This window comes from Mauremys reevesii, linkage group 11, assembly GCF_016161935.1.
Source record: "Mauremys reevesii isolate NIE-2019 linkage group 11, ASM1616193v1, whole genome shotgun sequence".
NCBI lineage: Eukaryota > Metazoa > Chordata > Testudines > Geoemydidae > Mauremys > Mauremys reevesii.
Window position 1 is genome coordinate 18331054 of NC_052633.1, and position 13892 is coordinate 18344945.

At 42.6% G+C, this 13892-nt stretch overlaps 1 protein-coding gene across 6 annotated transcripts in view; it reads right to left on the minus strand.

Moving 5' to 3' along the window:
• Positions 1–12726, minus strand: part of PARD3B (par-3 family cell polarity regulator beta) — a 645413-nt gene extending 632687 nt beyond the window's left edge. For 5 of the 6 annotated variants that reach the window (XM_039494274.1, XM_039494275.1, XM_039494276.1 and 2 more), the window contains exon 1: positions 11959–12725. In XM_039494274.1, coding sequence (XP_039350208.1) covers positions 11959–12078 — 120 coding nt within the window. In that variant the 5' untranslated portion in view covers positions 12079–12725. Of the gene's footprint in view, positions 1–11958 lie in introns of all 6 variants that reach the window. The other variant, XM_039494273.1, reaches the window with a different exon arrangement.
• Between the last annotated feature and the right edge of the window lie 1166 nt (positions 12727–13892).

Here is a 13892-nt window from a genome sequence, read left to right on the forward strand (position 1 = left end):
GGAATTCATAAGCTACCTCACAATCTCCCCCCTCTCTCTCACACTGCACAGGAGACATGCACAATTAGAACAAACTGCAGTAACTCACACATGAGAATTCTGATAGAGGATGACTACTGTGCATCATCTTTTTTACAAAGTTTTAACAAGTAAGCACTAGAACCACCCCAGAGACACCCCTTCCAACCTAGATGAGACAATATTGCCCCAAAGCAAGCCATGGCATCAGAGGCTGGTGACAGACTTAACATAAATAAGCATGGACACCTTTCCTGCATCCATCACTTCATGTCATTCATCAGGTTTTGTTTTTAGACCTTTCTGATAGAGATCAAGAAAGCATTGAGATTGGAGCTGCTATACCACCACCTTTCCCACCCAAAAAGAAAGTACAAAACTTGAATAAAGTTGGAGTATCAAGCGACGATATCTTCAGTATGTGTCTAACCACCAGTTTAAGAGCAGCTAAATCTTTACCTTCCCCAAAAGGAAATATTAACATTCACTATAACAGAAAATCCAAAGCCTTACTACAGAATTAGCGAGCCATGATAAGTACGGGTCCAACCTACAGGTGGGCAGGCATAGCTCTCAGAACATCCTCCACATCACTGAGGGTGGTGATGGGGAATGAAAATAAATAGTGCATTTCCTACCTGCAATTCTGTAGCAATGATGTCAAAACATCTTCATTAATACAGATTTTGGTCTGCTTCCTGAAGACAAATTCTTTATTGGAAGTAACTTTTTCATAGTAAACATTCCGAATTGGTCAGTACACCCACCACTCAGGGCTAGTCTACACTTACCTGCCGGGTCGACACAGTGAGCTCGACTTCTCGGAGTTCGAACTATCGCGTCTAATCTGGACGCGATAGTTCGAACTCCCTGCGCGCTCCGGTCGACTCCGGAACTCCACCACTGCAAACGGCGGTGGCGGAGTCGACCTTGGAGCCGCGGACTTCGATCCCGCAGCGTCTGGACGGGTAAGTAGTTCGAACTAGGGTACTTCGAGTTCAGCTACGCTATTCCCGTAGCTGAACTTGCGTACCCTAGTTCGACCCCCGCCCTTAGTGTAGACCTGCCCTCAGAAGAGTTCCAGTAGTCAACACCTCATATAGAAAAACAAATTATTTGTTACCCTCCACAAAGAGCAGTGGCACAGCTACTCAAAACACGCACACACACACACACCCAAGTCCTTTAGGCTGCAATCCAACAGACTTGGAGCAAGAATTCCACCACTGAAGTTCTGACTTACCTGCAGACAACCACAGTCAGCCATTTAAAATCATAATAACCTGCAAAGACAACCTTTCATAAAGGGGTAAAGGAAGAAGAAACCTAGGTTCCAGTCTGTTGTTGCTTGTAAATATAATTTGCACTCAAGCAGATTGCATTTTTGTGTCTTAAAAATTTGATAACATTTTGCTTTATTAAAAATAAAGGTCTCTATTCAGCAACAGCTGCTACCATTATCCGTGGGAAGCCAAAGGACTGGTTTAGACTTCAAAGCACAGGAGTATCACAGGGTGCAATATTAAGTGAGGGTCTTGTGTGGTAGTGCCACAGCATGAACAGACATCACTTCTGAATGTTAGTACTAATGATGGTGCAGAAATGATAGTTAATAGCCAAGACTGATGATAAGATCAGATTTTGCAGCAGTTTACTTATTGGAAGTATCTATGGCACAATCACTAGACATCTAAGGAAAAATTATATACATTTATGAAGAAGAGAGTCTTACCCTTTTTTGTTTGCCTAGAGTAGGAAGCATGATCCAGAAGGCCCTTTGAATCTAATCACTGTTTTTTAATATTGTAAATTCTCCTTTCCTCACAGTTAAAAAAGTAACTCTGTATGAAAAGTTAGCCACCAGCCTAGGTGCTGGAACTAGGGGTGCTGCTGCACCCCCTGGCTTGAGGTTGTTTCTATCATATACAGGTTTACAGTTCAGTTCATAGAATCATAGACTATCAGAGTTAGACGGGACCTCAGGAGGTCATCTAGTTCAACCCCCTGCTCAAAGCAGGACCAATCCCCAATTAAATCATCCAAGCCAGGGCTTTATCAAGCCTGACCTTAAAAACCTCTAAGGAAGGAGATTCCACCACTTCCCTAGGTAACCCATTCCAGTGCTTCACCACCCTCCTAGTGAAAAAGTTTTTCCTAATATTGAACCTAAACCTCTCCCACTGCAACTTGAGACCAATTACTCCTTGTTCGGTCATCTGGTACACTGAGAACAGTCTAGATCCATCCTCTTTGGAACCCCCTTTCAGGTAGTTGAAAGCAGTTATCAAATCCTCCCTCATTGTTCTCTTCTGCAGACTAAACAATCCTAGTTCCCTCAGCTTCTCCTCATAAGTCATGTGCTCCAGCCCCCTAATCATTTTTGTTGCCCTCCGCTAGACTCTTTCCAATTTTTCCATATCCTTCTTGTAGTGTGGAGCCCAAAATTGGACACAGTACTCCAGATGAGGCTCACCAACGTCAAATAGAGGGGAATGATCACATCCCTCGATCTGCTGGCAATGCCCCTACTTATACAGCCCAAAATGCCATTAGCCTTCTTGGCAACAGTGGCACGCTGTCGACTCATATCCAGCTTCTCGTCCACTGTAACCCCTAGGTCCTTTTCTGCAGAACTGTTGCCTAGTCATTCGGTCCCTAGTCTGTAGTAGTGCATGGGATTCTTCCGTCCCAAGTGCAAGACTCTGCACTCGTCCTTGTTGAGCCTCATCAGCTTTCTTCTGGCCCAATCCTCTAATTTGTCTAGGTCCCTCTGTACGCTATCCCTACCCTCCAGCGTATCTACCACTCCTCCCAGTTTAGTGTCATCTGCAAACTTGCTGAGAGTGCAATCCTCCAGATCATTAATGAAGATATTGAACAAAACCGGCCCCTGGACTGACCCTTGGGGCACTCCGCTTGATAACCCATGCAAACTGTTCCAGCACCACTGGCCACTGGTAAATAGGTTCCACAGAGAGCAACCAGAAAAGTGTGCATGCCCAAGAAGAGGAAAGAATGATACACTGAGAATTTGGACATGATACTTGGGTAATAAGTACTTTACACACTGACTTTCAAAGACTTGCTCCCTGAAGGAATTTCCTTTCTTTAGTGAATTTATGGATCTGAGTGTTCGTTAGCATTCAAAAATTTGTTTCTGGTTATCAAGTCTAACCATAACTTGTTTTATTTAAAAAAAAACTGCCTTGAAATAGGAAAATATTATTGAGCCTTAATATTTATAAAGACAAATCACAGCTGAAAACAGCTTCTGCATTGTATCAATTGCTATAGCCCTTTGGCACCATTATTTTCAGGGTAAAAGACAGACATTTTAATTAATACTGGATGATATTTTAGATAAGACAGGTGTTTATACTGAAACCTGCAGTCCTTATGGCATCCGACTGATTAGGAAAGCCTGAAGAATGTTGTGCTCCATGAGGGAGGAAGTCTGCTGGTTCAACAGCAGGATGCAAGGCTCAGCACAGTATGGTGCAATTCAATTGATGCACCATACAGAACAAATATGGGGGAAAGTATATTTCATAGAAAGTACAACTATTATTGGCAAGTAGCTTTAGCCACTTTTTCAAGAGTTGTTTGGCATTTTATACAATATCAATAGGATACATACTGCCTGTCATTGTCAACTGCTTGTTAGAAATCATGTTAAACTGACATTCTATACAAGCAAAAACATTTTCCCTTTGTGGGAAATAAGTGTTTAGATCAATTTATTTCAATTCCATCCTTTGCCAGAAGCTTTTTTGAAGATGATAAAGCAAGTAATCAGGGAAGGAGAGTGTGTGCACATTGATTTGGAAGAAGTGAATGGATAATAGAAATTTTGCCTGCTAATTGTCTCTCTCTATCTTCTGTAAATCAATTCCAACTAGACTGGTTTCTACTGCTGTTTGCCCAAATGAAGGGTGAATTGCAACCTATCAGTATGTGCTACTTTATGAAGCCCTTAAATAACTTCCTTCTAGAATTCCATTTTCAATATCTGAGTATTCTAGTCTAGCTCTCAAACACTTCAGACAACTCTTAACACTTTGAACTTGATAAACAAGATCAAAGATTTATTTTATAGACCGTAGAATGATCATGTATGTAGCATACACATTTATAGTATTTCCAGGGTGGGTCAATCTGCATAGACATACTGTATTTTCACCAATTTCATCCATCTCTACTTATTTGATAGATTTTTTTTTATATTTTATTACCTGATGCCTATGTGTTTTAAGCAAGGCACTCAACATTAACTGAAGCCAATAACCTGTTCTCTCTTTTTACTGATCAAACCTGAAAAGTGGCATGACATTTTATCTTTTAAGTTAAAGTAAAGAAAACCCCACAGGACAACATCTTGTATGACAAGTTTGATTTTCAGCACAAAGGCAGTTTTTCTAGCCAACTTATAAACAGCTATGATAGGCAGGAAAGGAATGGGAAAAAAAGCCTTAACAGTATATCAGCATTAATGGGAGTGATGAAGTGCATCAGTAACCATTATTGCTATTCCATAAACTATGTTGCACAGAAAAATGTTTCAGTTTTAGCTATAACTTTGCAAACTGATAGAGTTATCAGACTAATCAAAATTAAGACTTTATGAAAAAATTGAGGACAGAAAACCTTTGATATTAATGGCTAAATGTCGTCTCTGCCTCCACCTCTTCCGCCACAAAAATTATGCATTGGAATGATGTCCCAGAGCAATTAGAAAGAATACCAGTAGTTATGGTAGCTTCTTATCAAAGAGATAATTAAATTATGAAGAAATTAAAAGAATATACTAGGATATGGAAACAATTTTAAAATTGTATTAAAAATATACTGTTAGCCCTAGATCAAAAGCATCTTTGTTCCCATGAAATCATCTAAAGGAATTCCCACACAAACATGTTAACTGTGTTGTTTAAATACCAAAGCCAGTGTTTTTACACAGCCAAGAAAGATTTACTATCTTAAACTATGATACTAGTCTAAATACAAAGCATTGAAGAAGTTCCAGCTATTGTGCTTATCAATGGGGTCATCTTTTCCAGCACTCAAACAAAAAAATGGAAAAATAAAACCATTGTCACAGAAAAAGCTAATGTCAATGTGATACATCTTCCAAAAGGCTGAAGTGAGGCACAAATTAGCCAATAGTACATGTATGTTTAAAAGACTCAAAAAAAAGAGGCCACAGAAGTTTATATTCCCCACTATTACTGGAAATAGCAATACCATTGTCAAGTTACTCCTGTATGAACTCCTGTTTAATACTGAGGTTAGTGGAGTAATTTGGTTCCTCCCCCCCGCCGCCGCCCCTTTACTTATCTGGAAGAGGACTTCTCATCCTATACTTGTCAAGCAGTCACTCATAATAATGTGGGAAATCTAATATACCAAATTAGACTCCAGTTTATTAGTGCGCTATTATAATGAGCAAACTTGAATGCTGAACAGCTTAATTATGATTTTCACATACAAAAATATATATCAAAGCCCCAAAGACAAATTAGAAACTTGATAATGAACTGAAGTTAATAAGAGGACAAGAGAATGTTAATATAGATACGGGGATGAGAAATTTAAAAAAAAAATCTAAGTATTTAAAACCAGAGCTTGGAAACACGTAAATTATTCCTGATGTAGAAAGCAGATTGTGGATAAATACAAATGGCATTAAAATATAAAAAGAATGAACAATTTTAGGGCACATAATCTACCTTGTCATGGAAGAGCCCACAAAAGCTAAAATCTACTTCTGGAAGACGAAACAAGCAGTACAAATGCATTAATATTCTGCCTCCATTAATATTACCTGCCTTCTACTTTGATCATAAATTAAAACACAATACTTGAACAAACAGAAGAGTGGGCAAAACACTGTTCATTTTCTACATTTTGATATCTTCCACAATATCTGTGGAAACTTGGACTGTTTTTGCAAGTCAGATACTGAGTTTTGGTTCAAAATAATTTTTTTAAAGCTTCTGTTTTTAAAGAAACTGCAAAAGAACATTTAGTACTCCTTCTGCTGGCTGCTTAGCAGCAGCTAGATACTGTTCCAAAAGCTGTGACTGTCATGTTATGGGGCAGGCATGAGAACAGAGAGGTTTATGAAGTTACAAGAGAGAAATATTTTAGTAGCAAAAAAATTGAGGGTGACATAGATAGTCAGCCTATAACAGTAACCCACTAAATATCTTTCAGCACAGTGCTGCGATACACAAATAAGTCAATAAACACTATTCCCTATCCAATCAGAGATGTGTGACCATTGTATTGCCTTCACCACTATGTCACCGATATCCAGTTTAGTAGTCAAGGAGTTTACCACTACCTCTGTGGAACAAATTAGTGTTTTCGGTATAGTTTCTAATCAGTGGGTACCTACATCACAAAACCATAACTGACACTCTAGTAGTCTAGTTGGCTTTCCAAGGGGGGAAGCCAAGCATTCAGTTGGCATAGCAGTTTAGTCACCCTCTGAAGTGGTTCCACCAAGTGAACTATCTAATGGTTAAAAACAGATCTAAGATTTCAGAAGGGGATTATGGACAGAGACCATCTTTGTTTTGATGACAGAACATAAAATGTTTCTACCTTGGAGGACTGATATGCATTCAAACAGAATATGATCATACACCTCTACCCCGATAGAACACTGTCCTCGGGAGCCAAAAAATCTTACCACATTGTAGGTGAAACCGTGTTATATCTAACTTGCTTTGATCCACCAGAGTGCACAGCCCTGCCCGGAGCACTGCTTTACTGAGTTATATCCGAATTTGTGTTATATCGGGGTAGAGGTATATCTACATGTAAGACTCTTCCCTATTGTATACTTTGCCTGTTCTTTTATGAAAGTGAGAAAGTTTACAGGAATGCTGTACATTTTGTTTCAAAGGAGATAAAGTAAACGTCACTTTATCTAGAAGAAGGGATGTTGTATATTTCATTCTCCAGGCTCACTGCTGTTCCTTTCTACTAAACATCCATGAGAAAAAAACCCATCATTTTTTAAGTTAATAAAATACCATTGCAAGCCTGACAAAGTTAACAAGACAAAAATAATATATAGTTAAAGTTTCAATGTCCAGACTTAATTAAGGGATTACCTTCACCGCAAAATTAACTCGTTATAATTCTAGCACTGCCCCCTAACTTCAGTTCCTTCCTTCCACATGCAAAAACCTCTAATTCAAGTACACTGGGTTTTTAACTCAAGTAGGCTGGCACCAAAGCAGGAACTGGCTAAAACTCAAGTGAGCACAGCGCAATAGCTGCTAACACAAACACTCTGCAGTCCAGACACAGGCTAATAGCACTCAAGCATTTGGAATTCTTGGGTACCTTCCTAGAAATCCCCCTGTGCCCTGAAAAGATAGACAAATTCTCCCACAATTCACTGGGAAAGAATTCAGAAAGTGACTTGGGTTACTGTTAGAGCTGGGCAAACAACAGATTTTCCATTTGCTGGTAATTCAGGTGGGGGGGGGAGAAGAGAATCATTTAGGGTCAAACTAAACATTTTATTTAGATTTGGACCATTTTAAGTGTTAGAGTAATTTTATCCAAAACATGAAAACCCTGAAGCAAAAAGTTTACTTTGCAATAGAATTAAAAACATATTTTAAAAGTGTTTAGATTTTTTTTTTGTCTTTTTTTTTTTTTTTTTTTTAAACTAAAACACTTCTGCAAATTTGACACAAATTTGCAAAAATGTTTCAGAGGCAGATATACGCTGTGGCATGAAAGAAAAAAAAGTCCAAAAGATTTTCACTCACTTTTACTTCCCATGCTATTTACCCTTAGAAGTCTTAGCACTGCGCACAAGCAAACACAGCACCAGCATGCACATAGCAACTCAAGCGTTACTTTGCAGTGTGGCCTCTCACTGAAGCCTGACTAACTCAGGGCTTGGCTACACTTACAAATTTGCAGTGCTGCAGCAGGGTGTGAAAACACACCCTCTCCAGCGCTGCAAATTGCGGCGCTGCAAAGCGCCAGTGTGGTCAAAGCCCCAGTGCTGGGAGCGCGGCTCCCAGCGCTGTACGTTATTCCCCACACGGAGGTGGAGTACGGACAGCGCTGGGAGAGCTTTCTCCCAGCGCTGGCGCTTTGACTACACTTAGCGCTTCAAAGTGCTGCCGCGGCAGCGCTTTGAAGTGTAAGTGTAGCCAAAGCCTCAAGAGAGGTAACTCAAGTTAGCTATGCAATGAAGACATATCCTAAGACAGTAGAAATAGCTAAACAAAGGCCTGGTCTACACTAGGGTGGGGGGGTCGAACTGAGGTATGCGACTTCAGCTACGCAAATAGCGTAGCTGAAGTCAAACTACCTTAGTTCGAACTTATTACTTGTCCAGACACCGCGGGATCGAAGTCCGCGGCTCCCCCTTCGACTCCGCCACCGCTGTTCGCGGTGGTGGAGTTCCGGAGTCAACGGGAGCGCGTTCGGAGTTCGAACTATCGCGGACGCGATAGTTCGAACTCCGAGAAGTCGAACGCTATGCGTCGACCCGGCAGGTAAGTATAGACCTACCCAAAGAGAGTAGTTAAATAAGAGATGGTATGGAGGCAATCAGAAAGATTATGTGGACCTATTTGCAGAGTTTTGGAGCTGTGCTCCAGCTCCGGGCAAAAACCTATAGCTCCACTGCTCTGGAGCTGCTCCGCGCTCCAGTTCCGGGCTCCGCTCCAAAGCCCTGCCTATTAGTCCTACTGAGTATAACTAGATACTGTTCCAAAAGCAATGACTGTCATGTTATGGGGCAGGCATGAGAACAGAGAGGTTTATGAAGTTACACACTACAAAACAAAAAACAACAAAGGCAGATATTGACTTGTACTGAAGATTTGTTTACTTGAAAGGTAAATATTGACTGAGATGAAACAAAAGTAGACATTGCCGTCTCAGAACAATAAATCTTGATTCTCAAGAAAACAAGTACTAGAATTCTTATAAATCTCCCCCCTCCACCACCATCCCCATCTCACACACACACACGTTGTTTGTTATTTTTCAAAACTATCTGGAATTTTCTTCTTTCTGAACATAATTCCTAAGTATAACAGCCTTTTTAAACTGATATTTTCATGGGGAGAATTTATGTTTTATGGGGAACTTAAATGTCCAGTAAAGTTCTTTTTAATCTCTGATGAGTCAATCGGGATGTAGAACAAGAGGTTTGACCATTTAAAATTGCACCTATTTATTGGGAATTCTGTCCCAATAGCTGACCTTCATGCACAACAATGAAAAATTGTCTTATTGCATGACTTTTCAGCTGATAAATAAAATAATTCTGACTTATTAACAGTAATTATTAATGAGCCTTTATGGTCAAATCTGCCATGAGTCTGCCATGTGATCAGTCCAAGTTTGTTAATAATTAGGAACAAAGTGATAACAGGCCTAATCCATCCATGTTAGACAATGAACAAAAAAAACAGAGGCCCACTAGAATGGTTAGTGAATTCTATATACTGTATAATTAAACAACTCAAAATACAACAGTAATACTTCTTTGGAATTCTTCTAATAGTACAACCTCCAATGAGACTTCGCTAAATAAACTGAAGTTACCCAATATTTTGCATTAAGGTCTAAGACAGCCAATAAGATTTGCCAGAAACCAGCTATTCAAAGAAGTGCACAGAAATTTAACTGTGCAACTCACAGTGAACTAGAAAAGGCACACACCAAAATCTCATCCACTGAATTAGAGATTTAAATCCAAATCTGCTCAGTACTGTTTGAGCCTCTTATGTTCTTTTCTTTTGATTTTTCCTATTATGTGCATTTACTGTAGTTTCAAATTACCAACATTAAAGCTGACCAGAGTTTTAAAATAAACGGGGCTTGTGCCCTTTTTTGGTTTCCTTATGATATATAAAGAGAGCCTGAAAAGTTTGAGAAGGGATGAGAAGTGAGAGAATGGATTTTGCTTTGTTTTAATCTTAGAAATATCAAGAATGCAACGTCTGGTTTCCCCCAATATTGGCTGAAGAACCTACTGGATGTTTCTGAGGTATATAGGGTCAGTTCTCACACCTTAACTTAAGAGGGCAGAGGTATTGATTCTTTAACAAAAAAAAATCCTTTTTCTTGAAACATTATTTAACTATACATACACTGTTATAACCATGTTGGCCCCAGGATACCAGAGAGATACAGAGTTCTGTGTAAGCTCGAAAGCTTGCCTCTCTCACCAACAGAAGTTGGTCCAATAAAAGATATCACCTCATCCACCTTGTCTCACTTGATTAACTAGGTAGGTATTAACAAAACAAAAACAAAAAAAGTTTGATGGTCTGGTTAAAAATTCCAGTCTCAATTGTTCAGCCTTCATTCTGAACACTTGTTAATAATTTCATTAATTCTCCAGCCACCATAGGAAGAATTCTAGACTAGGCAGGATCTGCAGGTCTAGAGTAAGTTTTTTCCTGCTTGTTTCTTTTGGTCCTTCACACACCGCAGAGAGAGCGCAAGCCAAATTTTTCAGGTCACCTTGAAACTTTCCTCATTAGCTGTTCAGATAGCTCACCACTTTAGTCCAAAACTTCATCACCACCACAAGAAGAGAGCTGAATTCAATATTTTTTTAAAAGAAGTTTACCTAGGCCAAAAGTCCTTTTGCTTTTTATAAATCCTCAGCATTAATGCAAAGTTCATGCATATTTGGACAGTTTGAGCCATCCGGATGGCCCAAAGCCTAAATAATATTTGCTAATTTCCATAACACTATTATGACTATTTAATCCTCAGTAGTGATTATCTATATACACATGGTGTACCAGTATGGATAGAAAAGAATATACGGTAGTCCTGTTTTATACAGTATCTCACATAGGCAAATCACTACAGGTGCTTGTGTAGGCAAACATGGAAGTCACTGTAACTACCACAGTTAATACAGATTTGTACAATAATAAATTTAGCACTTCAGTAGATGTTTTCATACACTAATATTCAAAACACTTCTGAAGGGATGGTAAATATTATAATCCCAGTTTTACACACGAGAAAAACAAAGGCAGAAAAGTCAGATGATTTGCCTGAAGTCACAGAATGAGTCAGCAACATAGAAGTAATCAAGTCTCATGGGTTTCTGATTGCCCTTTTGCGCTCAGATCTCCCTCACTCTCTGAAGACCCAAGCCTACAATCCCTTAATCATGGGAGCAGTCTCAATGAAGTCATAAACTATTCATCTGAACAAGTGTTTGCAAAATCAGGTCTTTGAACAGAAACTATTGATCAGTACCATACTGAAGTTATTCACTGGTCAGTCCTACTATTTTTAATCTCAACCAGACAAGAAGCCTTGATCAACATTCATCTGAAGAGTGGCACCTCTATTCATGCAGTACCCCTAGGATCATAATGTCCGAGCTGAAGTCCTACCATACTATGTAGTCTTTATTGTAGATAAATAAGTTATCTTTATGGCACAGCATCTGTGGCACAACATACAATCTAAAATACAAGAAACTTTACTCATTTAGACTAATGGAACACATTTTTAGCTTGTCTATTATCAACTGTTCTGAACAACACTGCCAAATAGTTGCATGAACACTAGTCCACCAAGCTCTGACTTCTAGTCCTTATTTATTACAGTAACTACTGAAACCCAACTTCTTTTTCAAAACTGAGTAGTTCTGTTGTTCGGTGTCTCTGCTGCAGCTCATTCTGGACCTGCTAATTCAGGATCCCACCTCATATCCATCTACTATTTCAACTGTAAAGTCACCAATTGCAAAATACACACCTTTAAAAAAAAATCCACCATATACTTAGGCTAACTAATAATCTATATATATTGCACGTATATAGGGGCTCCTCTATAAGCAGACTGTCTGGTATAAAGGTGCAGCGCTCTTAAGTGATCTTGGTAGGAAGTGGATGTGGTTGTGTGGTGTTTGTGTCTTACCTTTTCTTTGGTTTTGAGGTATCTCTGAAGAGCCTGCTGGGTTAAGTCTCTGACACGGAGCCGCCCATCCTTACAGGGAACCACAATCCCCGTCTTCCCAAAAGAGACAGTCACTTTCATCTCAGCCAATCACCCCAACCAGTCATTAAACCAAGGGTGACAAAGAGCAGGCCCAGGAGCAGAGGTGGGAGCTGCTTCCCTGAATCCCTGGGGCAGGAAGTCACAACAAACCTCCAGACGAACCCAGCCCCCTGGGCGCGGCCGGGGGGGGGGGGGTGAGTCTTGCTGTCAGGAGCAGGTGCCTGTCCCAGGCTCTGGGGGGGCGAGGGCCCCACGGCTGCCCCGGGGGCAGGGCTAGGAGAGGGCCGCTCACTCCACCCCACCCCCGGCCTTCACTAGGGCGCTCGGGGCAAGGGCACAACGTGCACCGGGGGGAGGGAGTCAGGGAGGCCCCAGGCGCGGAGTCTCTCGGCAGGGGCTGGGAAGGGCCGCGGCAGGCGGCTCTCTCCGCAGGGGCAGGGGAAGCGGCTGCGGCGGGGCTCCCGCTTGGCTCTCAAGGGAAGCCCGGGCCGAGCTCCGGGATGTAGCGGCCGCGGCTCTTCCTCATGCCGGGACGGCTCAGCGCGGCTCCTAGTTGCGGCCACCGGTTCCCCCGGGCCCTGGCTCCCCCCGCGCTCGGTGCCGCCCGCCCGGGCCGCTGCTCCCCGGCGCCGTGAGGGGAAAACTTTGTGCCGGCTCCTCCGCTCACCGCCGGGCCTGGCCTGCCCGCCCGGCTCCGGCTCTTAAAGGGGCCGCAGCGCCCTGAGCCACTGGCTGCAGGGCCTGCGGCACCACGGCAACCGAGTCCCCAGCGCGGGCCACACCCAGTACACCCCACACCACCGCTACAGCTCGCACAGCGACACCCCAAACAGCTACACCCCGCACCCTACACAGATCACACACAGCTACACCCCGCACAGCTACACCCCGCACCCCACACAGATCACACACAGCTACACCTCACACCGCTACAGCCCGCACAGCTACACTCACACCGCTACACCTCACACTGCTACACCTCACACCCTGCACAGCTACACTCACACAGCTACACCCCGCACCCCACACAGATTAGACACAGCTACACCCCACACAGCTAAACCCCGCACCGCTACACCTCACACAGCTACACAGCTACACCTCACACAGCTACACTCCGCACCCCACACAGATCACACACAGTACACCCCACACCGCTACAGTCCACACAGCTACACCTCACACCCTGCACAGCTACACCCCGCATCACACACAGTACACCCCACACCGCTACAGTCCGCACAGCTACACCTCACACCCCACACAGCTACACCTCACACAGATCACACAGAGCTACACCTCACACTCCGCACAGCTACACCTCACACCCTGCACAGCTACACCTCATACAGCTACACCCCACACAGATCACACACAGTACGCCCCACACAGCTACACCCAGCACCGCTACACCTCACACAAGTACACCTCACACCCTGCACAGCTACACCCCACACTCCACACAGATTACACACAGTACACCCCACACCGCTACAGCCCGCACAGCTACACCTCACACCCCACACAGCTACACCTCACACAGATCACACACAGCTACACCTCACACTCCACACAGCTACACCTCACACCCTGCACAGCTACACCTCATACAGCTACACCCCACACAGATTACACACAGTACACCGCTACAGCCTGCACAGCTACACCTCACACCCCGCACAGCTACACCTCACACTGCTATACCTCACACCCTGCACAGCTACACCTCACACAGCTACACCCCGCACGCCACACAACTACACCTCGCACAGCTACACCCCGCACTCCACACAGATCACACACAGTACACCCCACACCCCGCACAGATCCCACACAGCTACACCTCACACCCC